Source organism: Aquarana catesbeiana, linkage group LG01 (genome assembly GCF_042186555.1).
Source record: "Aquarana catesbeiana isolate 2022-GZ linkage group LG01, ASM4218655v1, whole genome shotgun sequence".
NCBI classification, from domain to species: Eukaryota; Metazoa; Chordata; class Amphibia; order Anura; family Ranidae; genus Aquarana; species Aquarana catesbeiana.
The window spans coordinates 161,163,056-161,189,241 of record NC_133324.1 but is presented as its reverse complement, the minus strand read 5'-3'; the positions used below and the strand labels follow the sequence as shown (position 1 = coordinate 161,189,241).

The following is a 26,186-nucleotide window of genomic DNA, read 5'->3' as shown; positions in this document are numbered from 1 at the left end:
GTTTAGCTATATCTGACTGCAGGCCGTTCCTGATGTACTTTTTCTAATATACTTCAGGCGGTTTACACAGTACTGTGCACCCATAGTGAAGTTGCTACTACTTTTCTGGTGGTGTACACAATACAGTACACCCATAGTTGTTATTACACTTCTGTTAGTGTACACAGTACCGTGCACCCATAGTGCAGTTGTTAGTGCTACTACTTTTCTGGTGGTGTACACAGTACACAATACATACAGTGCACCCATAGTTGTTATTACACTTCTGTTGGTGTACACAGTACCGTGCACCCCTATTGCAGTTGCTACTACTTTTCTGGTGGTACACAGTACACATTACATACAGTGCACCCATAGTTGTTACTACACTTCACTGTAGTCTGGTTTTGCTAAACAAAATTTACAGCATGTCCGTAAGGTCACCAAGGAGAGGCAGATGCTCACAGGCCACTAAAAGAGGGCAAGCAGGCTCTGTGTCTATAGTCGACAGTGCTGGTCATAAACACGGTTCATCCTCAGCACGTGGCCGCGAGGCACGCTTGTCCTTTTTTTCTGAAGCTGCCCGTGTTATTGAACCACAACATACAGAAGAGTTGGTGGAATGGATAACAAAGCCCTCCTCATCCTCCTCATCCTCTGTCACCCAGGCTCAGAGTAATTTGCCTGCCAATGCAGCTGCCAAAGCAGCCTATTCCATGGGCTCCATGTCAACAGTCACTCCTTCCCTAGCCCCACCATCATGCACGGAGGAGTCCCCCGAACTATTCGACCACAGTGTCGGGTACATGCTGCATGAGGATGCGCAGCAATTTGAAGGTTCTGATGATGGTACCCAGGTTGAGGAAGGGAGTAACGTGAGCCTAGAGAGAGGGGGTGCCCAAGAAGGTCAAGAAACCGACAGTCATGTTCCCCAAGCTGCAGCACACTGCCAAGTTTGCTCCAGTGACGAGGAGGGAGGGGATGATGAGGTCACTGACTCTACTTGGGTGCCTGATAGAAGAGAGGAGGAGGAGGCACATCTCCAACGAGGCAGGATGCCCTCCAGGGGGCAGCTTAAGGGCAGCCACCCTATTGCATCACACCGCAGAGCTAAGCAAGTGCAGGGCACTGCTGACTCCCCACATATTTTGAAAAGTTCTTTGGTGTGGGCCTTTTTTGACACGTGCGCAGCAGATCACAATGTTGATGTTTGCAACATATGTCTGAAGCGTATCAAGCGTGGCCAAAACAGCAGCAGCTTGGGCACCACATGCTTGACCAGACATATGACGACCTCCCATGCAGTCCGTTGGCAACAGCACTTAAAAGACCCACATCAAAGAACAAGGCGGACCTCAACCCCACTATACCTCCAGTCCTCTCAGAAACCTGCACTGAGAAGAATTAAGGTATAGAAATAGGTGTCCCAAGTACTTGCGGCCAATCTGCTAGTGGTACACCAACATTGGATTTTAGCAGGCAAATTTCCCTACCCCAGTTGCTAAACCGTTGAAAGAAATTTGGTCCCAGCCATACACATGCTCAGCGTCTGAATGCTAGCTTGGCCAAATTGCTAGCACTGCAGTTTGCTGCCTTTTCAGCTGGTAGACTCTGCCCCCTTTCGTGAATTTGTGGAATGTGCGATATCTCAGTGGCAGGTTCCCAAATGCCATTTCTTTTCATGGAAGGCCATTCTGGCTCTCTACCAGAATGTGGAAGGCAATGTCTTGGCCTTGTTGGACAGGGCGGTCAGCAGTAAAGTGCATATTACTGCTGACTCATGGTCCAGCAGGCATGGACAGGGACGTTACCTTTCTTTCACGGCGCACTGAGTAACTCTGCTGGCAGCTGGGAAGGATGCAGGACAGGGTTCAGTATTGTTGGAGCTTGTTCCGCCACCATGCCTCCAAAATGCTAGTGGTGATTCTGCCACAGCTCTTTCCTCCACCCCGTCCTCTTCTTCCTCTATGGCCTCTTTCTCTGCATATTTCTCCTCTGAACCAGCGGTGCTCCGTAGGCGTTCAAGGGGCTATGCAAGCACTCAGGAAAAAAGATGCCATGCGGTGCTTGAGTTGGTCTGCTTAGGAGACAGGAGCCACTCTGGGGCAGAGATTCTGTCAGCTCTGCAGGGGCAGGCTCAGAGGTGGTTGATGCCATGCCAGCTTCAGCCAGGAATGTTTGTATGCGACAATGGCACCAACCTCCTCTCTGCCCTCCGACAGGGACACTTGACCCATGTTCCCTGTTTGGCTCACGTCCTGGCTTACAGGATCTCCTGAGGCAGGCCAGGAAAGTCTGTGGTCATTTCTGACGGTCATATAATTCCAGTGTTCGGCTGGCTGACATTCAAAGAAAATGCAACCTGCCCAAGAACCGCCTCACCTGTGACATGCCCACCAGGTGGAATTCAACATTGGCAATGCTTCCGCGGCTGAACACGCAGCAGAGGGCCATCAATGAGTACCTGTGTGAGTATGGCACCAGGACAGGGTCAGGGGAGATTATCTTTTTTTCGCCCCGCCAATGGCTACTGATCAAGGATGCATGCACTGTCCTGTCACCATTTGAGGAGGCCACAAGGATGGTGAGCAGTGACAGTGCATGCATCAGTGATACTGTCCCTCTTGTCTTCCTGTTGGAGCACACGCTTCGTGGAATAATGGACAGGGCACTTGAGGCAAAACAGCGGGAGGAAGAGGAGGACTTCCTTACCTCTTGAGGCCTCCTTTTCCAGATACTAGTATTCCTGCAGGCCCATCGATTGTGTCAGCATGGAGGTGGAGGATAACACTCAGCATCAGCAGCAGTCTTCAAGGGATCTTTTGCAGTCCCCAGAAACCCATGGAGTTGTACGTGGCTGGGAGGAGGTGGCTGAGGATCATGTGATCCTTAGTATCTCAGAGGAGGCAGGATCGAATGCCTCTGCAAACTTGGTGCATCGGAACAGCATACAGACGAGCATTTTCTCCTATAGTAATTTGTTCCATCGGAAAAATATAGAACATGTTCTCTATCTAAGTCCGTCTGAATTTTCGACGGAAGAAGTCCGATGGGGCATACACACGGTCGGAATATACGATAAAAAGCTCCTATTGGACTCTTTCTGTCGGAAATTCCGCTTGTGTGTACGCGGCATAAGAAAAGAAAACTGATGCAGCCACCACATCTAATGATTGGTAAGCTGCAATATATTAAATTTTTAGTTTTGGGTTTATTACCTCTTTAAGCTGGATAAGAGACCCCCTGGGAGTCCCTGACCTAGTTAACCTCTTGCCTTTTACTGTTCTTCGCCTTATTTTCCTTCTGATTTAATGTTTTGTAGATCATATTTCTTCCTCTACTTGACAATTACTGATTCTTCCTTATGCAAGTTTTAGGCCCCTTTCACATGGGGCGGATCCATTCACTGGACTCAGCCAGCTCAGCGGGAAATCGCTCTATTGATCCCCATCGAACCTGCAGATGACAGGTCTGTCTCTGCTCACTGTGCAGGGATGGACCTGTCAGAGCCCTGCTGTCCTCTATGGGAGATCAAACTAAAATGGATCCGCCTGTCCATTTTCATCTGATCCCATCCACTGAATGGATGGCGAACATATTGCCATACGTCTGTTTTGAGCAGATCTTATCGGATCAGATGGCAGGCGGGTGTCAGCGCACACATCTCCACTGACATATGCCTGCCCATACAAGTCAATGGGTGGCCCGCTCGGATCCGCCTGAAAAACAGATAGGCGGATCCGAACGGGTCTATCTTGTGAAAAGGGCCTTACAAACCTCCCATGCTGTATACGCTTTTATGTTTTGACTATGCTCTCTTCATTAACCACTTGCCGCACGCCGATGTACATCCTAAGTTTGGCGGCGGATATCGGTGTTATGGCAGCAGCTAGCTGCCATAACCCCGGTATCCCCGTTTTTGTGCGGCAGTCAGCTTTCAGATAAAAGTGGTCTCTGCAGCGGATTCGATGCAAGATCACTTTTATCGGTGGCGGGAGAGGGCCCCCCCTCCTGCCGCGATCCGGTGCCCTCCGCCGCTTACCGGAGCCGTCGGTAGCGGCGGAGGTGATCGCGTATGTCCCCTTTCTGTGCCTGGAGACGAGTGAGGCTAAGATGGCGCCCACTCGTCTCCATGACACTGCAGGGCGGAAGCGACGTCAAAACGTCACTTCCGCCCATACGTCTTAAAGGCACATTTTTTTCAATGTCATTTTTTTCAATGACTTTTTTTTTTTTTTTTTATTGCATTTTAGTGTAAATATGAGGTCTTTTTGACCCCAGAGCTCATATTTAAAAGATCCTGTCATGCTTTTTTCTATTACAAGGGATGTGTACATTCCTTGTAATAGGAATAAAAGTGATACAATTTTTTTTAAAACAGTGTAAAAATAAATAAAATCATGTAAAATAAATAATAAAAATAATTTTTTTTTTTTTTTAAAAACCCCCCCGTCCCGACAAGCTTGCGCGCAGAAGCGAACGCATATGTTAGGAGTAGCGCCCGCATATGAAAATGGCGGTCAAACCACACATGTGAGGTATCGCCACAATCATTAGAGTGAGAGCAATAATTCTAGTCCTAGACCTCCTCTGTAACGCAAAACATGCAACCTGCAGAATTTTTTAAACGTCACCTATGGAGATTTTTGAGGGTAAAAGTTTGACGCCATTCCACGAGCGGGCGCAATTTTGAAGCGTGACATGTTGGGTATCAATTTACTCGGTGTAACATTATCTTTCACAATATAAAAAAAAATTGGGCTAACTTTACTGTTGTCTTATTTTTTTATTCAAAAAAGTGATTTTTTTCCAAAAAAAGTGTGCTTGTAAGACGGCTGCGCAAATACGGTGTGAAAAAGTATTGCAATGATCGCCATTTTATTCTCTAGGGTGTTAGAAAAAAAACTATATATAATGTTTGGGGGTTCTAAGTAATTTTCTAGCAAAAAAACCTGTTTTAAACATGTAAACACCTAAATTCCAAAACGAGGCTGGCCCTTAAGTGGTTAAGAGGCTTTTTGGTTACCTGTCATCATGTTAACCTGTTTATACCTTTTGTACAGTACGATATGCTTACCTCTGATGAGTTGTCGCACACACAGTGCCATGCATGCTCAGAATAAATTAAGAGACGAAAGCTATTGGCTACTGCCCCGTTCATAGTCCCGACGTACCTGTTTTACGTCACGGCGTTCAGAGCGATCAGATTTTCAGACAACTTCGTGCGACCATGTGTATGCAAGACAAGTTTGAGCCAACATCTGTTGGAAAAAATCCATGGATTTTGTTGTCGGAATGTCCGAACAATGTCCGACCGTGTGTACAGGGCAATAGCCTTGAAAATGTTTTGCTTCAAAAGGTGTGTACCATGTTTGATATGCATCACTTATATATAGTTTTATAAAATAACACAACTGTTTATCTCACAGGGAAAGCAAACCTAAATTGCACTTTTTTGGCAGATAACTGGTCTATGTTCCAGCAACTTTAGAAATTAAGGTCAAACTAATATTGTGTTGAAACAGCCCCCCAAAACCCACTACCTGTCTATTTTTTTTACAGGTGTACATATATATTGCAACAGCAGGTATCACTGCTTCGGGATCTCATAGGAGGCCAGGAGGGACTGAGCGGACAGCACAGCGGTCACATGACCTCCCGGCTGATGTCAGAGGGTGATCCCCGCCCCATCAGCTGTAGCCCTTAGATAGGGGGAAAAGAGCGGCCAGAGCTCACGTGACCAAACAGAAACATTCTGAAATAAGGTATTTAGCAGCATAATTTTATACAAACATTTACACTGTGTAGTATAGCTTGGTAGAACTGAGGGGATGGCAGTAATCTTTCTTTGACTTTACAAACACTGTAAAAGTGTAGGAGGGGTTTACCTGACTATAGTTTCCTTCTATGGGTGTGCTAGATAAGGAGCCACCTGCATATACCACATTTATTTCATTATTCCATTAAACTTGTTTATTTCACATACAGCATGTGAAGGACTGCAGCCATGATCCTGGTATCAATTTCTACAGCTGGTGACTGGCTTTTAGGCAAAAGTTTGTTTACTGAGCAGGCAAACATCTGATCAAACCGATCTCAGTTTCATCAGATGCTTTGGAGGGCAGAGGAGGGATCTCTCAATAAAGAGTACCTGTTACATGCCCCAGCTGTTACAAGGGATTGTGTTCTTCCCTTGTAATAGCAATACATTTAAATAAAAAATTTATAAAAATGTTTTTTGGAAAATTAACAAATCAAAAAACATTTTTTTTTATTTCACATCTTTTTTCTTTAAATACTGTCACCATTGCAGTACAGTTCAGTGTCATCATATAACTGTTGTTATGGTGGTGATCAGGAAAACTGGCTGGTGACAGTATGTAAAAACATACAGGGACCAAAGCAATACACTGTTACCATAGTAAAACTGTACTACTCTGGTGAGATGATCAGGTTTTTTTTCACACACTATGCTCACGTATTTATTTATTATTTATTTCAGGTACTTATATAGCGCCATCAATTTACGTAGCGCTTTACATATACATTGTACATTCACATCAGTCCCTACCCTCAAGAAGCTTACTATCTAAGGGTCTCTAACTCACATTTATACATACTAGGGACAATTTAGACAGGATCCAATTAACCTACCAGCATGTCTTTGGAGTGTGGGAGGAAACCGGAGTACCTGGAGGAAACCCATGCAGGCACAGGGAGAACATGCAAACTCCAGACAGGTAGTGTCGTGGTTGGGATTCGAACCAGCAACCCTTCTTACTGCTAACTTATAACAATGATAATCACTGTTATAAGCAACCATTTTTTCTGAATAAAATCCACTCATTCAGTGTGTACTATTGTGATTAGCTGTGATTGGCCCTGTCTGTACCATGTGATCACAGTGACCAAACAGAGATCAACACAATAGTACACAATGAATGGTTTGAATGGAAGCCATCCATTGTGTACAATTGTCATGTGATGGGCTGGAGGATGATGAGTGGGAAGACGCCCTAGATACCTGCAAAAAGTTTCCACTAAATTGTCAGACCGCCTCACGCAGCTCTATATTATACACAGATCATATCTGACCCCTCTTCACCTTGTCAAGTACAAGCCTAATCAAAATCCACAATGCCCCCGATGTGATAGCTCTTTCAGCACCTTCTTCCACCTCCTTTGGTTATGTCCAGCAATACAAGATTATTGGTCCCAGATAGTGAAGTTCATCCATGATGAAATGGGCTCTCCTCTAACGCTATGCACTAAACAGTGCCTGCTGGGGGTGTTCCCTGACCCTGATTCGGATAAATTTCATAAAATATTTCTCCAGGAGTCGCTGTTTATTGCTAGATTACTGATAGCTAGAAAATGGTTGCAAACTGCGCCTCCAACGCTTCACGAGTGGATATCTGCTGTTAACAATGTCCTGCCATATAAAAAGGAAATTTATGCCCACGGGGGATGCCCGACCAAATATGGCAGGATATGGAACACCTGGTTAGAAAATGCCTCCACCTGTAATAGGCTGTCTGACTAACACATTTAGGGGCCGGTGAATCTTATTAAAGTATCAGAATCTGGTTATGTGATGTCCCCCTATTGCACAATTGCTCAAATGTATGTAATATGACAATCTGTATATGAATGTTCTGCTCAATACTTCCGTCATGCAGTTGTTTTTACTGTAACCCGAACAAAATGTCACTGTACCATGGATTTATGTAACCTGTATGTAATTTGCTCTTCAAATAAAAACACCTCGTTAATTGGAAAAAAAACAATTGTCATGTGATCTGCTGTGATTGGTCACAATGATCACGTTACTTGCAGTGGCCTGGTAAACTGAAACGGCAGTGGACCGGTACACAGCAGGACACAGCAGGTGGCAAAGCAGGTGACAAATTGCGTCGAAGTGCAGCACGTGGGGCGGGAGCTAGTCATGATCCTGGGAGGATGTCATATGACATCCACCCAGGATGGGAGAGCTCCCACATTTCCGTCATATTAAAATAGGCCATGTAGAATGTGGTCATTTTCATTGATGCTCTCTTCCTTTGTTTAATGCAGTATATGTGGGGCTTCTTGCTCAGGTTGTTGTTCGGATGGTGCTGACTACATCACTTCATAAGGCTTTTGAAATGTAAGTGTTTCACTGATGTAGTGATGTAGTTTCATTGGTGTTTAGGCAGGGTTGCTAACAAATTTAGTTTGCCAGGTAGTCATTGTCCTGGCTAATTGTTAGAAGATCCACTGATTCCTCTCTAATTCTGGAATTGCTGCACCCTTTCTTTTCTGTCACTAGGTGGCACTGTGGTTGGTGACATTAGATCGGCAAGGGCATAGTAAGACCAGATTATGAATGGATGGGGTGTCTTAGCTAATTGGCAGGGGTTTCTTTCATCCTTTAGCCTGCTGGGAGAGCCTATTTATTTGGGTGGAGTCAGGTGATCGGGGTTCTGTGCCACCTGGACAGCTGTCTAGGTGGACATGTGTTATGTCACCCCAGGTTGCTAGTCCGGAAGCCAGAGGCCTTTCCCAGGGACACCTGGCTGCTAGGCTGCCTGAGGCTGGAGGCCTTTCCCTGTATAGCTTTCTACCTATAGTGTCTCGGAGTCTGCCAATTACCATTACATCTACCTAAGGGTGTCCTGGCCCTAAGCCGCTCTCCCACAATTCTTGTTAAGAGACAATAAATCTCTTGTTCGCATTCAAAAAGTGAATGTTGCCCATCATTTCTTCTTGCATTACACCCACCATGCCTGTTAACCCACTCTACAAGGAAGGATTTCAGCTCTCCCTGACTCTGGAGGTCACCATCAGGCCTCTAGAGGTCCGAGAGGTCACTACACTAATAATTACAATTCTGCTCATTGTTAACTTATTGGTGTCTGAATGCAAAATGTTATAACCCTTTTGAGACTCACTGTAGTAGACAAATATACTGTCCTTAGCACAAGGTTCCCATGCTGTACACTTTTCATTAGGTACATGTACGTATGCTTTTCTTCATGTGTTTCAGGTCAGGTTTCTTTCCATTGCAAAGGTCACTTTACTGCACTTCAGCTGATACAGTTCATCTGTGATTTTTCCTTTAGCCAGTATGTAGCTTCGGTTCTGATAATACCTCTGAATGTCACTGAGTATTATTGATTGGTGAGCTTTTTTAATGACAGCAGGTTACTTTTAAGAGCAGGAACATATAGTCCATTTTTCATAGGTATCTTTTTGGTGACTGTTTAGCATACAAGGGAGTGTATATATTTTCACTTTTCCTCTGTGATCATATACTGTCCATTTCATTGGAAGGACTTTTTTTATGTTACCTAACACTGGATTTTGCACCTATTTCATTATATCATGTTCATATGATTGATTGTTTTTACATTTTTTATGTTATTTTGCTCATATTTCATTCACTGCATGTTTAATTGTTTCCATGCCACATCATATACCATATGATAATTCATGATTGATCAGGATTTAGTGCCGCTTCTTACTTATATTGATATACTGTCCATTAGCTGTTGTAATTATTTCTGTTTCACTTTGATCAAGTTGAGTGAAGATTTTTTTATCAATGATCAAATGACTTGTAGCTCCAGAATCAGTGCTTTAGAGTGCAAAAAGTCCTCATGCAAAAAGTGCAAAATAATCAGGTGTATAGAATCCGCATTAAATGGCATGAAGAAATCTTCATCATGAAAAAGTGAAAATTTTTGAACTGTGTAGAAACCAAACAATCTCTTATACACAAGCACATTTTGACTTCTTGTAAAGAGGGAGTCGAAGTATTCTGTTAGTAGCAATCATATTTGCTTTCTGGCCTTTTTCTTTTGCAGGGACTGTTCTTCTGTAACTTTTAATTGTATTTGTATCCACAGCAATATTTAGGTATTGGACACATGGCTGGTCCCTTTCTTATTTTATTGGAAAACAGTAGGAATACAGGGACAAAAAGTTACATTATAATTTCCTAATGAGTAATTTTTGACCTAATCTTCTAATGAGTTTATATTTAAAGCAAAAGAAGTTTTATTTATGGAATGTGCACCAATTCCCAAAAGTAGTTCCTGCACTACTTTTGGCGACTTCAGGTGCGATTTCAATAGACATCTGTGCATGAACCCGCAAAGATGTCTTTGAAATTGCTCCCGAAGTCGGACTGACACGTGGGTTTGAAATCGTTCAGCTGAACTGGCACGATTTCAAACCCAGATCAGTGTAAACCTAGGCTAAATCAACATTAACTGTTTTTAATCCTTATGCTGTTAGCATTAGTAAATAGATAGGAAAGTATATCATATTTGCTTGTTTTAAACCGTTTTATTCACATTTCTTCAGTTACTTCCTGGTTTCCATGCCTAGGCAAATGATGTCAGACATCCCAGAAATCTTCAGGAGGGAAGGGGGGGGGGGGGTTTCTCAGCTAAGCACACCCTCCTGCCTACATGCTTGAGCATGCAGATGGATCCCAGAAAGTAAATGTTACATGAATCATCTGCCCTTACTCAAGATGGCCACAGCCAGAAATGCTAGGGAGTGCTTTTCAAAGTGGTTCCTCAGCGAAATAAAGTGTGGAGACGTGGATGGTTGGGTGAGTTTTCTTTGAATATTAAAAATTAATCAAATAGCATTTTTGGTTTGTGGTTCTTATGCCGCATACACACGAGCGGACTTTCCGGCATACTTGGTCCGGCGATCTTTCCGACGGACTTTGTAGCATAGGTGCGCCGGACTTACAAACGGACGGACTTGGACACACACGATCACTCCAAAAGTCCAATGGTTTTGAACGCGGTGACATACAGCATGTACGGCGGGACTAGAAAAAGGAAGTTCAAGCCCCACTACGCCACCCTTTGGGCTCCTTCTGCTAATCTCGTTTTTATCTTGTGTTAGTAGAAGTTTGGTTAGAGACGATTTGCGCTTTTCACACTTCAGCTTATTTCGAACGTTTTCTGTGGTTCAGTTTGTGCTTGTGAGGTTTGTATCTGCTTTTCAGTGCGTGTTGGTCAGTTCGTAACCTGCCTAGCAGGCCGTTCTGGTCCGCCCGTTCCTGATCTTCAGGTCGCTCTTCATAGGCCTTGCTGTTCTTTAGTGCGTTTGTTCTAAGTTTGTTTGACCAGCCGACCGTTTTGAAGCCATGGTACGTGGACGTACTCGTTCTTGAGTTTGTGCTGCGTGGGGACTTGGTGTTGGGGTTAATACTTTGACCCGAGTTCAGTCCATGAACAGGGCGAGGAGGAGTTAATGGACGAAGAATTGGTTGCGCCAGCGTGACCAATTCTCGCACATGCCTTTGCTCCGTGACATCCGTGAGAATAATCCTGAGGATTTCAAGAATTTTCTCAGGATGACGGACCCCGTTTTTGAACGTCTGCTGGCTATGCTGACCCCTTTTATCTGCAGGCAGGATATCTGCATGAGGCAAGCCATCACTGCGGAGCAGAGGCTAGTTGCCACTTTACCTTACTTGGCGACTGGGAGAAGTCTTCAGGACTTGAAGTTCTCGACAGGCATCTCCCCCCAGGCTCTGGGGATCATAATCCCAGTGACCTGTTCTGCTATTATTCAGGTCCTGCAGAAGGACTATATGAAGGTAAGTTTTATCCTTTAACCTTACATGATATGTATTTAATGTTTGCTAATGTATTGTCTAAATGTCCTCGATACCTAAATTCCCATGCTTGGAATATGCTGTGAATGTCCCCTTTATCTTCATGCATGCCTGTTTTTTTACATTAATCATTTTTTGGCCTACATGCATATTCACCTTCAATAACCTCCCCACCGTGAAATCCTGGGTCCATTTATACCTCTAGCCTATAGTTCCTTGAACAATGTATATTGTCAGCTCCATTGTACTGTTTTACCCTCCCCCACCCTCTCAAATGTTTGCAACTGCCAGGTGTGTTTTTTTGCCCAAATTAGAACCCCTCCCCCACCCTCTCAAATGTTTGCAACTGCCAGGTGTGTTTTTTGCCCAAATTTGAACCCCTCCCCCACCCCCTCAAATGTTTGCAACTGTCAGGTGTGTTCTTGGCCCAAATTATAACCCCTCCCTAACCCCCTCAAATGTCTGCAACTGTCAGGTGTGTTCTTGGCCCAAATTAGAACCCCTCCCCCCACATACAAATTGATCAATGGTCCATCAGAGGGGGTGAGTAATCTTATAAGTGGGCCTTATGTTTTTCTAATTTTTTATAAAAATAACACATATTAATATTGTTCGACCGCTGTTGTTCAAGAATGTTTTTGTGTAATCTGATATCAAAGTTATGTTTAAAAGTACTTATATTTTTTTTTTCTTGTTTGACTCCACAGTTTCCTTCGAACACACAGGAATGGCAGACTGTGGCCTCCCAGTTCGCTGACTATTAGGACTTTCCCAACTGTGTCGGAGCGATCGATGGGAAGCATGTCTGCATTGTGCCACCACCCCATTCAGGGTCTTATTACTATAACTATAAGGGGTTTCATAGTGTAGTTTTGATGGCGGTGGTCTCAGCACAATTGGACTTTATGTTCGTGGGCGTGGGGAAGAACGGCCGGATGTCGGACGGAGGAGTCTTTGCACAGACCGAGCTGTGCCAGCGTCTCCAGACTGGTGGCCTGGGATTGTCACCTGATAAACAGAACGTGGATGGACTCCCCTCAGTTTTCATCGCTGATGAAGCGTTTGCTCTCGGCGAGCACTTGATGAGGCCATTCCCCCAAAGGGTCCTCACCCCTGAGAGGAGGGTATTTAATTACCGGCTGGCCAGAGCAAGAAGAGTTGTGGAGAATGCCTTTGGGATTCTGGCCAGCCGGTTCTATTTGTTCCTCTCCGCAATAAATCTTGCAGAATACAAGATCAATTATGTAATCATGGCTTGCTGCATAATTTTTTGAGACATCATTCATTGGCATGTCTTACGTCAGTTGGGCCTGAGGCTGGACTTAATGGTTAAGGTCCACTCACAGGACTGGATAGTGGCCGTATTGGCTTGGCCCTCCAAATGCCGTAGAGTGCGTGACAGATATGTCAATTATTTTAATGGTCGGGGGGCCATTGCAATGCAACAAGAGCTTTAATCTTTTATTTAAAAAAATAAAAAAAATTTTGGCAAAAATCTCTTGCTTTGATTCTTGTTTGCATTTAGTTTTGTCTGTCTCCTAGTGCACTTGTAGTGGCAAGTGCATTTCCCTTTAGTTAATAAGGTCCTTTGTCACTGTAACCACACAAAAAAATAACAATCTGTTATTGATCAATAATAAGCCACACACATTGTAGTAGTAAAAACATTTTACTGTGTGCACTTTGAAAGGTGCATTTTGTTTGAACGTGTTTATGTTTTTTTTTTTTTTTTTTTTTTAGGAAAAAAAATATATATATATATATATTTTTTAGTTTAGGCATATTTGTTAAAAATATTCATTGTTTACAAAATTAGGCTTGACAACAGGGTTTTTAAAAACATAAGAACAAAAAATAACAGGAACTTACAAAGTTCAACATGTTAATAATGGTGCTGATGATGTCACCCATGTAAAACAAAAAATTTTCAGATGCTCACAATTTGGGAGTAAAAAAGGTTCACGTTAACATGTGCTATCTCCCATCATGGGGGAGCAATGGACGTGTTTTGTGTGTGCAATCCCTTTGTTCCTCTCACAAACTAACATTATTCTGATGAAGGGGTTGCAAACACAAAACAAGTACATTGATATCCCCTGATGGAAGATAGCACATGATGACACACCGTATGCATCTGCTAAACTTTTAGATTAGTATTTAACAACTTCAAACATTTAAAAAAAATAAAACTTGACAATGAAATGAAGAACATGATTGATGTTTTTAGGCAAAAAGTTATTAGATTCTGCCCAAAACATCAATCATGTTCTTCATTTCCCGTTGCATGGTGTCCAGCCGATTTCTCATGCTGTCAATTTGGCCATTCCACACCATTATCTGCCCAATTAGTCTTTGTGCACTGTCTGTGCTAAATGGCTCCGCCGCTTGGCCTTCCACAACCAGAACATCACCTAAAATGTGTGGATAAAAAAATTTATAAAAATATGCACGCCTAAATAGATTAACTTAAGCTGGGGTGTCAGTCACTCACTTGGTGGGGTGGAAATATCGCACACTTCCTTCACCTCTCCTTCCTCCAGCTCATCGGGTGGGCGTGGTCTTGGGTTGGGGCTTGGGCTAATTGCTGCCTGAGGCTGGTGACTTGGGGGGGTCCTGGGATCCTCGGACTGTTGTCTGAGTCTTTTCTCCCCTATGAGAATTAAACAAAAGGTATAGTTAAAACACAGTGATATTTCAGTCATGAAAAAGGAATATGAAACATTGGTTAGAAGTTGGAGACAATTGTCATTTTGTTTCCAAAAAAAATTTGAAGACAGGATTAAAATTCACTCTGACAAAAAATGCAAAACAATACACATTTTCATGCAAGTTTCACAGATGCAGACACCTCAATTATCCCCTATGTGTATTAGCCTCAAAAATTGTATCTGGTGTCACATGGTACACTAGTGCTCGTGAGTCCAGATGTGGAAACATCTGCTGTGTCTTGTCCTTATTACACTGAATCATTTTTGAAGAAGCATTATAGTTTCAAACACATCTACACAACATCACCACATTTTTGGAATACGACAAATTATCAAGACCTAAATGTATGTCCAACCCTGTACCATCGTATTTGGCGAAAAACAATTTCCTTAGTATCATATGTATATTCAAAAGAACAGTCTTTACGAACATTGCTGTATAAACGAAAAGCATATGGATCAGCATGCAAGTTAAGTATCTCAATAGGAACACACAACAAGTACTTACTTTTTTAAGCAGCTTCTTTATTCGCCAATATTGTTTAGGGTCCCTAGTTTTGAGGTCAGACCACCGCTTCCTCAATTGTTCTTTAGCCCGTTTAATACCAAATTTTTTGTCAAGAGCGGTGACAACTGAGGCCATTATTTTGTCCTTCCGCATATTGGGTCGTGTGTTCGGTCCTTTTTTGCCATCATAGTCCTCCCTTCTCAATATGGACACCATCTCCACCATCTCTTCAACGGCCATGTTGGTGGCCTTATATCGCCTCCTGGATCTGGATGGTTGTGGCTCCGGGCTTTCCTCCGCGCTACTTGCAGATAATCTCTCTGCCATCTTTCTCTGTATACTCCCACTGCGCAACAAAGAGTGAAGGGGCGGGGACAAATCATACTAAAGAACGTCAGGGGTGGGCGACGCAGGCGTAGCATGACACATGCGCAGTGTATATAAAGCTATTACGCTGGCCTACGTATGTCCGAGCAGAATTAGCGAGCGTCAGAAATGAAGGTAAGATTAATCGTGGGTGTGTGCTTGGTCAATGTGTTTGGTGTGTGTGTGTATATGTGTACCGTAGCTTCATTGTTATGCAATAGAGTTTGTTTGTCAGCTTACCTGTCTCCATGTGTTCATCTCTAGAGACCAGCTGACCCTCACCTGACTGCTTTTGTAAACTCTCCTCTAGCATGGCTCTACCCCAGTTCCTATCAGGGAACCCTATATTAACCTGTGCACTGCAAGCCAGCAGTGCTGATCAACCATTGTGTGTTAGATTTCGTTTGTACTTGCTGTGTTTCCTATGTCTGATTCCAGTTCCCGACTTTGGCCTGTTCTTAACTATTCCTGTCTGCTCGTGACCCTGACCTTTGGCGTGTCCCCGACCATCCCTGTTTGCCTGTGACCATGAACCTTGGCGTGAACTCTGTTGTCCTTGTCTGCTTGTGGCCCCGACCTTGGCTTGTCCCTTACTTTCCTTGTTGTTCCAGCCTGCTGCCTCCTTCCTCTTCTCCTGTAGTCTACCGTGTGCGTGAGCTGTGAGACCCTGGGGGCCGTGACCTGGAGCCAGACTGCAGTGCAGTCCATCCTCACCACTAGAGGATCTGGTGAACACCTGCTGGCTCTTAGACTCCGCACCCTGGGCAATCTATGCTCTAGCTCCCAGTGGGATCTGTGTCAGTGATCCAGTAGACCTGCTTCCTGAACCTCCCAGGGTTCAATCCGCAGCAGTTGGTCCTAGGGTCCACTACCTAGCGGTGCACTTCTGACTCTCAGCAAAAATTAATCTCTTTAAGGATGCTGAATTTTTGACACGTTTCATTGATCCGTATCAAGAAAAAAGAAACCTGTGGGAGGTCAAGCACCCATTATATTTTAATAGAGATGTATGGAAGGCAACACTGGGCACACTTTTGGAATTTGTGAAGACTTGAGTCCCCCAGGCAGACCTTAAGTTTGTTGACAGTAAAATTGGTATCTTGCGCAATATGCACAGGCGGGAACACAATAAGATCCAGGAGTCCCGCAGTTCAGGAGCAGCAGCAGACCAGGTTTATGTCCCAAAGCTGTGGTACTACCAAAAACTGTGATTTCTGGATGACCAGACAGAAGCAAGGCAATCACTTTCGACCCTTCCCTCCACCCTTCCCTCCAGCCTTCCCTCCACCTCCACCCTTCCCTCCACCCCAGCTGAGGAGTCCCAGGAAGAACTGGGCCCTTTCATCCTTGATAAAGTGGATGCACTCAGCTTCAGCCAGGTATACTTTTTTTGTGAATTTGGGATTGTGTAGATATTAATGATGTAAACGTAAAAAATTTTGAAGTGCTTGACCAAAAATGACTTCATCACAATTATTAATATGTAGACATATCACTAGACAGTAGTGGCCAAAAATATACTTCAAATATTGGTGAGCAGCTACAATACTGGTGGGGTCAAAAGATAGCCTTTACTATTTGTTTAGAATTATATTTGCAAGTCACGAGCTGAAAATTGTGTGTGATTGTGTAACCCAAAATTACAACTACCGGTATGTCTCTTTTTTTTACCCAGGATGAGCTCAGCCAGGAGGAGGCCGTGCCCAGAGGTATAGAGGAGGAGGCCTTGCCCAGTGGGAGAGAGGAGGAGGCCGTGGCTGGACCCAGTAGAAGCCTCACGGAATGTCAGGTGCCTCCCCTCCGCATTACCACAAAAAGGCCCAGGAAGATGACCAGAACAGAGGAGGAATCACTAGCCATCATTCGGGAAGCCAGCCAAATCATGAGCACACCACCCAATGCTGAAGAGGCCTATGAAACATATATGGCCACCAGGTTGCTAGAACTAGAAAAGGGGCAACGCCTCCTCTGTGAGGGTCTTATTTTTCAAGCATATCAGAAGGGCTTGAGAGGGGAGCTTACTCAAAAAACCTATATAGCAGATGAAGCCACTCCTCCTGCTGCTCCTCCTCCTCCTGCCCCAAGTACACCACCAGAGGCACAGCCTCCAAGGAAGGCTACAGAAAAGTGTGGAGGGAACGCTGCAGGGCAGCGTGCAGGGAAGGCTCCACAGAAGAGTCGAAGGTGATTGCCTGGCTTCTGTCTGGTCTGACTTCTGACTGTGCTCCCTAGTCGCAAGATACCAATTTTATTTTCCAAAAACTTGATGTGTCTCCTGGGGGACAAAAGGCTTCACACATTCCAAAAGTGTCTCCAGTGTTGCCTTCCTCATTTCTTTTTTACCAAAATAAACAGATTTTTTCTTTACCTTACATTATTAACTATGTGTTTTGATTCAAAAAGGACATTTGGTTTGTGAGTAGGCAGGTACAGGTCAAAAAGACTATGTGGGTTATTTACAAAAGGCTAAATCATTTGGCAATTCAAGTACAAAGTACTAGTGCAAAGTGCACTTTATAAATTGCACTGCAAGTGCACTTGTTGGAAGTGCAGTCGCTGTAAATCTGAGGGAAAGATCTGAAATGAGGGGAAGCTCTGCTGATTTTATCATGCAATCATGTGCAAGAGAAATGTTTTTTTTGGGGGGGGGGTTCCTTGCATATGCCCCTTGGATACACAGCGAATGCACTTCCAAATGCTCTTTCAGTGCAATTCCAAGTAAAATTTGCACTTGTAGTGAAAAATTATTTTGCCTTTTGAAAATAACCCCCCTATGTCTAATTAACAAGGGACACCAACCTCATTAAGGTTCATTAAAACAATAATATATATTAAGGTTATTGTGGTAACTTGAAACTCCAAAATAAATAAATAAATAAACTAACATTTTGTATAATTTAGCACACATTGTAAAATAGATATTGTTTAAATCTAAAAAAATAAAGATGAGTCCAAAAAATAATTTTCTACTTTATTTCTGGAGATCTGGCTTTTAAAAACTATAATATTAGTCATGACATGAGGATAAATCATGAAGAAAGTTGTTTGTGAGAACTCTGTGTGAATATAAGCAGCAAAACAACTTAATTTCTCTCGCATTATAAAGAAAAAAAGAATGCGCTGTATTAAAAGATCACAGAAGAGGAATGTGCTAGCTTCAATACGAAGGATAGTTTTACCAGACCGAGCGCTTTCGTCTTGTACTTGCTTCAGAGCATGCGTCAGTTTTGGTCCATCGGACTAGCACACAGACGACCGGTTTGTACGCTAGAAAGCCGAGTCCATCGAATAGATTTGAAACATGTTCTTCTTTTGCAGGGACTGTTCTTCTGTAACTCTTAAATTGTATTTGTACTTGCAGTATTATTTAGGTATTGGACACATGGCTGAGCCCTTTCTTGTTTTATTGGAAAACAGTAGGAATACAGGGACAAGAAGTTACATTATAATTTCCTAATGAGTAATCTTTGACCTAATGAGTTTATATTTAAAGCCGAAGAAGGTTTATTTATGGAATGTGCAGCGACCATATGGGAGTCATCATGTCTAATGACTGCTCTGGACAGTTATGTAATAGATTAGAAAGAATAGGCCATGGGAGCAAATGGTGCAAATTACTACATGACAGTATGACAGTGCATCGGGGGGGGTGATGGTGGATGGAGGGATCTGTTTTGTTAAGTTTCGATAATTCCAAAAAGGTTAAAGAGATATTATAGGTACAGGCACCGTGTACAATCAACAAAAATTCAAGAAATAATATGAAGCTTCAAATCATTTAACAGAAAAGTGTTCTATACATAAGGATTATTAGAATTCCGGAAAAAGCAAATGCATAAGATATGGAAGGTATGTTACTGCCAGCTACATAGTGTTAGGCAAAAAGGTTTGTGTACATTGGATATGAGAGCATTTTGGCCACATTAAAGTGAAACTTCAGTCACTTTTTCATCTTTCCATCTTTTAAACCGTCTGCCCTTGTTGTTTTAACTTTGGATAGTAAAACATTTTTTTTTCTGCCAGTAAATACCTTAGACAGCCCACTTCCTGTTTCTTATCTGGAAAAAAGCCTAGGGTTATGACATCAGGCACAGCTCTCTCTCTCTCACTCTCCTGAGAGTTTGCCAGGAAGGGAGAGGGGATGAGACACAAGAGGGCCAATGAGAGCTGCAGGGTGTGCCTCTGGGTGTCTGTCAGGGCTGGACTGGGACAAAAATTTGGCCCTGGACTTCTTCCAGACTGGCCCACTTTAATTTTGCAGACATGCACAAAAACAGCATATAAACTATACGCAATTGCTCGAGGTGCACCCTCCCAGGATTGCCCTGCAAAGTGGGCAGTGGGTCCTGCTGGGAGCCGGCCACTGACCTGTGGGCCCTGCAAGGAGCTGGCCACAGGCCATGGCCATCTTCCAGCAGGACCCACAGTGTTTAGGCCTTTTTTGAGGTACTGGGTGGGCACTGGGGCAGGGTAAATGGAGGGGTGGATAGATGGGATTTGGGGTCAGCTGGCCCTGGGGGTGTCAGGGTCTTTCACCTCAGCAATGCCTTCACCCCCCCTGGGAGCTTGAGCGTGTGGACTACAACTCCCAGAATGCAACAGGGTGCAACAGCTAGCTGGCGGCCATGCCCCCCAGTGAACTGACACTGACAGCTCCAGCAGAGCTGGCTCTGGCCACTCACACATAGCCTCCTGATCCATGTTCCTGAGGACAGGCCAGTGCAAGAATTTTTGTGTACTTAGGCAACGGTGCATTTTACCACCCCCCCACCCCAAGGCAACTGGATACATCCCTGACTGCCACTGTCGTCCTATGCATACAGAAAGAGCTCCCCTTTACCATCAGAGACCCCACTTACAGAATGAGCCCCCCTTTATCATCAGATCCCCCACTCACTGAAAGAACCTCCATTTACCATTAGATCCCCACTCACAGAAATTACCCCCTTTACCATCAGATCCTCCACTCACAGAAATAACCCCCCTTTACCATCAGATCCCCCACTCAGAGAAATAACCCCCCTTTACCATCAGATCCCCCACTCACAGAAAGAACCCCCCTTTACCATCAGATCCCCCACTCACAGAAATAACCCCCCTTTACCATCAGATCCCCCACTCACAGAAAGAACCCCCCTTTACCATCAGATCCTCCACTCACAGAAAGTACCCCCCCTTTACCATCAGATCCTCCACTTACAGAAAGAACCCCCCTTTACCATCAGATCCTCCACTCACAGAAAGAACCCCCCTTTAGCATCAGATCCCCCACTCACAGAAAGAACCCCCCTTTAGCATCAGATCCTCCACTCACAGAAAGAACCCCCCTTTAGCATTAGATCCCCCACTCACAGAAAGAACCCCCCTTTAACATCAGATCCCCCACTCACAGAAAGGACCCCCCTTTACCATCAGATCCCCCACTCACAGAATGAACCCCCCTTTAACATCAGATCCCCCACTCTCAGAAATAACCCCCCTTTAACATCAGATCCCCCACTCACAGAAAGAGTTCTCCAGCAGCGCTGGAACTATACATGGTGGAGAGACTGTGGGGAAAGAAAGTGTAGCTGCAGCAGCGGAGCACACAGATCACAATATACCTGTCAGATGAGAACCAGGAAATGGAGGTTGGCGTGGCGGCTCCCTGTGCATGGTGTCCCAGTCCTGCACATGTCCTCCAGGCTCCACTAGTTTCGGCTTCAGCTCAGAGGAGGTGGGTGGAGTTAAGTACTAGGCGCGCACAGAGTTAAATCCTCCTCCGCTCTGTATTCTGGGGCATCGCTCTGGTGACGTCACTGGTTGCTACACACCAGGCGGCAAGGAGGCTAGCAACCATTCCGGGCAGTGAGCCAGCAGCTGTGGAACTACAACTTAAAGCGGGTCTCGGCTGGCCTGCCCAGCCAGAACAAGTGACAGTCGGTAAAGCGGTGATGGTGGCCTTTTTAGGGGGCATCAGATCGGCACAGGGGGCAATCCAGGGACAATGTATTGTCCAGGAATGAAAGGATCCTGTCACTGAAACCGGCCCACTGAGCCATCGGCCCACCGGGAAAGTCCCGGTAGTCCTGATGGCCAGTACATGCCTGGTGTCTGTGTAAATCCAGGAAGTGAACAAGTAGCAGCTTCAGCTACCCAGTTAAAATGGCTGCAGCCAGACTTAGTGGAGGGAGATTTCTGCAGCATATTTGGCAAGTACAGACTCACAGTATATATAAAATAATATGCAAAGTATTTGGAGGAAAGCTTCAGAATGGCAAAGATGTTTTTATTACAAATTATGTAAGCAGACTGCAGTTCCTCTTTAAATAGATTCCATCAAGTATTTATATGCCCTGTGTAAAATTATTTTATTCTTTTTTTTTTCTCAATGAAATGTGCGTACGTCAGTCTAAAAGGCCTCCTAAAGATAAAATATATATATAAAAAAAACTGAATAAAAGTGAACAAACTTTAAACAGAAAACAACAACACAGTTCACAAGGGCAAGAAATACAGCGTTTTGGATAACAATTACCGTACTTTACCTTACACCTGGAGAGCCACAGGTCACACCAGTAAGTAGGGAGAAGGCATAAACCTCAGTAACTTCAATCAATGGGCTATATCCACGTGTATCCAAGCGGTCTGGGCTAATGAGGCTGCACAGTATGTCATAAAATAAAATGCGGCTGTCCTCAGTTAGAACTTCAGTTTCACCATCACCTACTATCTGAATATCAGAAAAAGAGGATCATAGGTTATGTTAGAATTCACTGCGGAATGTTTGTACTGCTAGGCTATTATTTTAGATTCATACTTGACATTTATCCTACAACACCTCATCACAGAAGACATGATTTCTCCATTGTACAGTCAGCAGGATGAGAGTTAACAAGCCTGAAACAACTATAGGCAAAGCTGGATAAATAGCTCCATATTTTAAGCTGTATCTAAGCTATTAAACCAGTTGTTGTTAGTGTACATCTAGAGACTTGGGCATGATTTGCTGACTTTGCTGCTTGTTACCCCAACACTTATATTAAAAAATGTGGCTGGTAGTGGCGCCTGAAGTGATATTAAATCGTATAGCTGCCCCTTTAGGAAAGTATGAACTTGATTAGTAAATAAAAAAAGGTAAAGGAGTTGGTGCTACAAATTAGCATACATAAAATAGTTCAACATAATAATGGTGCAAATGAACCATGTGCAAATAGCAAACTAGTAAAGTCCAAAGTGACAATCCCAACACCCTAAACATATATAATATTCTGGCTCCGACGTACGTTTTTCCTGGTGACTCCAGTACAGTGAAACGTACATCGGATCAGGGATTCATCATTTCTGGGTCCCATATGTGACATCCAACTAACTAGTATATCCAGAACGAGGCATGGATCGCACGCTGCCACGAGCCTGATATACCCATCCGCACATGCTGTAGACACCTTAGTGCCGGAAATGGCACAGTCACATGTGAGTGCAACTTTTGTTATAGTTTTTAATCATTTTAATAAAATGTACTACACCATAAGAGCTCTTCTTTGTGTCCCTGGTGGAGTCTGTTGCCACATCCTCAGCCTTGTCGGAGGGGGTCCCACAGTGGAGAGATATTTACCCAGAATCTATCTGGTTCATTCAAATAAAAGCGTATTCTGACCTACCATAAAAAGTGGTCAAACACCTTTGATGAGTTGTCATCTACCTAATGAGCACTCGTGGTGAAACATTTACTTGAAGACACATCAAACCAGAAGATTATATAAGTTTTAGGATGTTGGGATTGTCACTTTGGACTTTACTAGTTTGCTATTTGCACATGGTTCATTTGCACCATTATTTATGTTGAACTATTTTATCTATGCTAATTTGTAGCGCCAACACCCCAACACTTATATTCCTTGTATGAGAAAGTATCCTGTTCTCTTTGTATTGCTTCTTTTGTGTGAAATCCCTGGTGTTCCTGCCAGCACCTCTGCTTTTCTATTATAAACAGACCACACTAAGCAGGAGAAGTAGCCTGTAGCTATGCTGGGAACTCAGTATGCTCTCCTCCAATGATCAGACTTGTTCTGACATGCCCCCACTGCACAGCCATTCACTGGGAAGCTCAGTGTGCTGCTGCTTCTCTCCCCCCACCCCAGCTCTTATGCAGCTGAGAACAGAGGGAACAGGATCACTTATAAAAAATGTATTTATAATGTTTTTATATCTATACACACATGTTTTGCATTTCACTTCTATTTCAAGCTGGATGGGTTGTTTTACAAGGTGATCGTTTACAAACACTTTAATTATCTACATTAATTAGAATGGAAATAAACATTTTTTTTTTTTATGTATGATTGACGCCATGATATGGAAACACAAAATCTTGACAAAGCAATGTTGTGAATCACACTCGGCATTAAAGCATCTCTGTAATGAGAAGGAAGGTGGCAGTTTCTTCCTTGTCAATGCACCCACTGCCCTGACCCACCACTGAAGCTAAATTTAAAACAAGGTACAGGAGAAGCAGACCTAGCCATGGACATCTCACAATCAAAAGTTCTATGCAGGGGTATAATAATATATGAGAATATATTTTTTTCTTAATTCTCCTTTATTCTAAATATTACACAGTCTGAAAGTTCGGCTCTTCTATTAGATATTTACTGTTTGTTCTTCCTGTGCCATGTATGATTTACCCATTGAAGTCAACTTTAATCTGAGAAACAGAGCGCAACTAACAGACGTACCAAGCCTAATTTTAGGTCTAATGTATGTTTATATTAGGTATCATCATAAAAGACATAATCCCTGATTCAAAATCGATACGATGCTGTGGTGAGGAAGAGAGTGCTAGTTCTATTTTTCAACTTGCTGGGAAATCTCCAAGTAACCCGGGCAAGCTACAAGGTGTTAACTACATATTGCTTTTGTCAATTAGTAACATGGGATACACCTGCAGGTCCAAGTGCTACAATTAATTGATAGGTGTCTCCCTGCCCTTTATTCCAGGGAAGACATCCGCCCATCTGTGATTATTCTCCCTAGGCAATCTATGCATCTACCCTTAAAAGGAAACTGAAATTCGAAAAATCATTATGGTACTTGTTTTGTCTATTACATTTCTTGTTTTGTGTCTACACTTTTTTTTTATATTACTTTGTAAGTTTTCATAGAACAGGATAAACAAATGCAAAGCAAAGAAGTTGTAGTGTTAATATTGTTAATATTGTTATTTAAATACACATCAACTTTACAAAGCAAAGCTAAATCCAATAAATGCAATTATAACAAAGAAATGTGAAATTGCGATGATACCTTTTCCATGATAGCCATCGTTGCACCAAGTTGCTCTTGTGAGAATTCAGAGCCAGCCTTATTGCTAAGAGTCTGCAGAACTCTGCTCAGTGTGCTCTCATCATAGGGTTGAATGAGCTGATCAAGTAATCCCCAGGTAGACTGGGATGAGGGGTCTGACACAATGGTAATGTTGGCAGTTCCATACAGTGGATCTATTTTGGCACCTCCGGAGGGGTTCATAAGTAAGACCTGGAAACACTTTGGGTAAGGGTTGAGAGAAGCAGTCTCTGGAGTGAGGGTAATATCCAGTACAACAGTCCTTTGCCCAGACTCAAATGTGAGTCTACCTTCAGAGCTGACAAAATCCTGGCCTGCAACAGCTGGATAAATTACTGTATGACCAATCACTTCAGATCGTTTTAGTTCCTTAATAAAAAATAAATTAAACAAATTAAAATTTCATGCAAAATATATCACAATGGTTTCCCCTTCACATGGTCAATATCTAAACCCGACTAGTTTAAAATGCAGTACAAGATATATAATATGCTTCAACCAGCACAAAAAAGGATGTGATATCTAAAAGACAACATATGGTCAAATTAAAGATTATTAATAACAGAACCATAAGGATATACACTGGTCAACCATAACTTTATGACCAATGACAGGTTAGGTAAATAACATTGATTATCTCGTTACAGTGGCATCTGAAAGTCAGTGGGACATATTAGGCAGTAAGTAGACATGTTGTCCTTGCAGCTAATGTGTTGAAAACAGAAAACATGGGCCTCACAGTCTGTTGTTTATGGGGCTGTGTAGCTGCAGACTGGTCAGGGTATCCATGCTAACCATGGGCATGCGAGTATTAGAACTGGACCACAGAGCAATGGAAGAAAGTGGCCTGGACTGATGAATCACGTTTTCTTTTACATCATGTTGATGTCTGAGTGCGTGTGTGTCGCTTACCTGGGGAAGAAATGTAACCAGGATGCAGTATGGGAAGTAGGCAAGCTGGTTACGGCAGTGTAATGCTTTGGGCAATGTTCTGATGAAAAACCTTGGGTCAGCCATCCATGTGGATGTTACTTTGACAAATATCACCTACCTAAACATAGCTGCTGATCAAGAGCACCATTTCCTAGAAACAGTATTTCTTGATGGCAGTTTAAGAATGGTTTGAGGACCACAACAACAAGCTTGATGTGTTGACTTGGCCTGCAAATTCTCCTAATCGCAATCCAATCAAACATTTATGAGATACACTCGAAAAAAAAATCATCCATGAAGGCCTAACCTTGGAACTTAAAGTCTCTGTTACTGAGGTCTAGTGGCAGATTAGATCGGTGGTCACAAAGTTAAGGCTGATCGGTGTATAGATATATATATAATATATACACAGTGGGGATGGAAAGTATTCAGACCCCCTTAAATTTGATCATTTAAGTTCATTTTTTTCCTCATTAATGTACACACAGCACCCCATATTGACAGAAAAACACAGAATTTTTGACATTTTTGCAGGTTTATTAAAAAAAGAAAAACTGAAATATCACATGGTCCTAAGTATTCAGACCCTTTGCTCAGTATTTAGTAGAAGCAGCCTTTTGATCTAATACAGCCATTAGTCTTTTTGGGAAAGATGCAACAAGTTTTTCACACTGGATTTGGGGCTCCTCTGCCATTCCTCCTTGCAGATCCTCTCCAGTTCTGTCAGGTTGGATGGTAAATGTTG

The 26,186-nt window shown here is 43.2% G+C and overlaps 1 protein-coding gene across 3 annotated transcripts in view; it reads right to left on the bottom strand.

The window, feature by feature from the left end:
- ADGRV1 (adhesion G protein-coupled receptor V1) overlaps window positions 1–26,186 on the bottom strand; it is a 774,317-nt gene that overhangs the window by 316,243 nt on the left and 431,888 nt on the right. For all 3 annotated transcript variants that reach the window (XM_073624499.1, XM_073624500.1, XM_073624501.1), the window contains 2 exons: window positions 24,470–24,877; window positions 21,712–21,896 (listed from right to left, as the gene is read on the bottom strand). In XM_073624499.1, coding sequence (XP_073480600.1) covers window positions 21,712–21,896; window positions 24,470–24,877 — 593 coding nt within the window. The remainder of the gene's footprint in view (window positions 1–21,711; window positions 21,897–24,469; window positions 24,878–26,186) is intronic.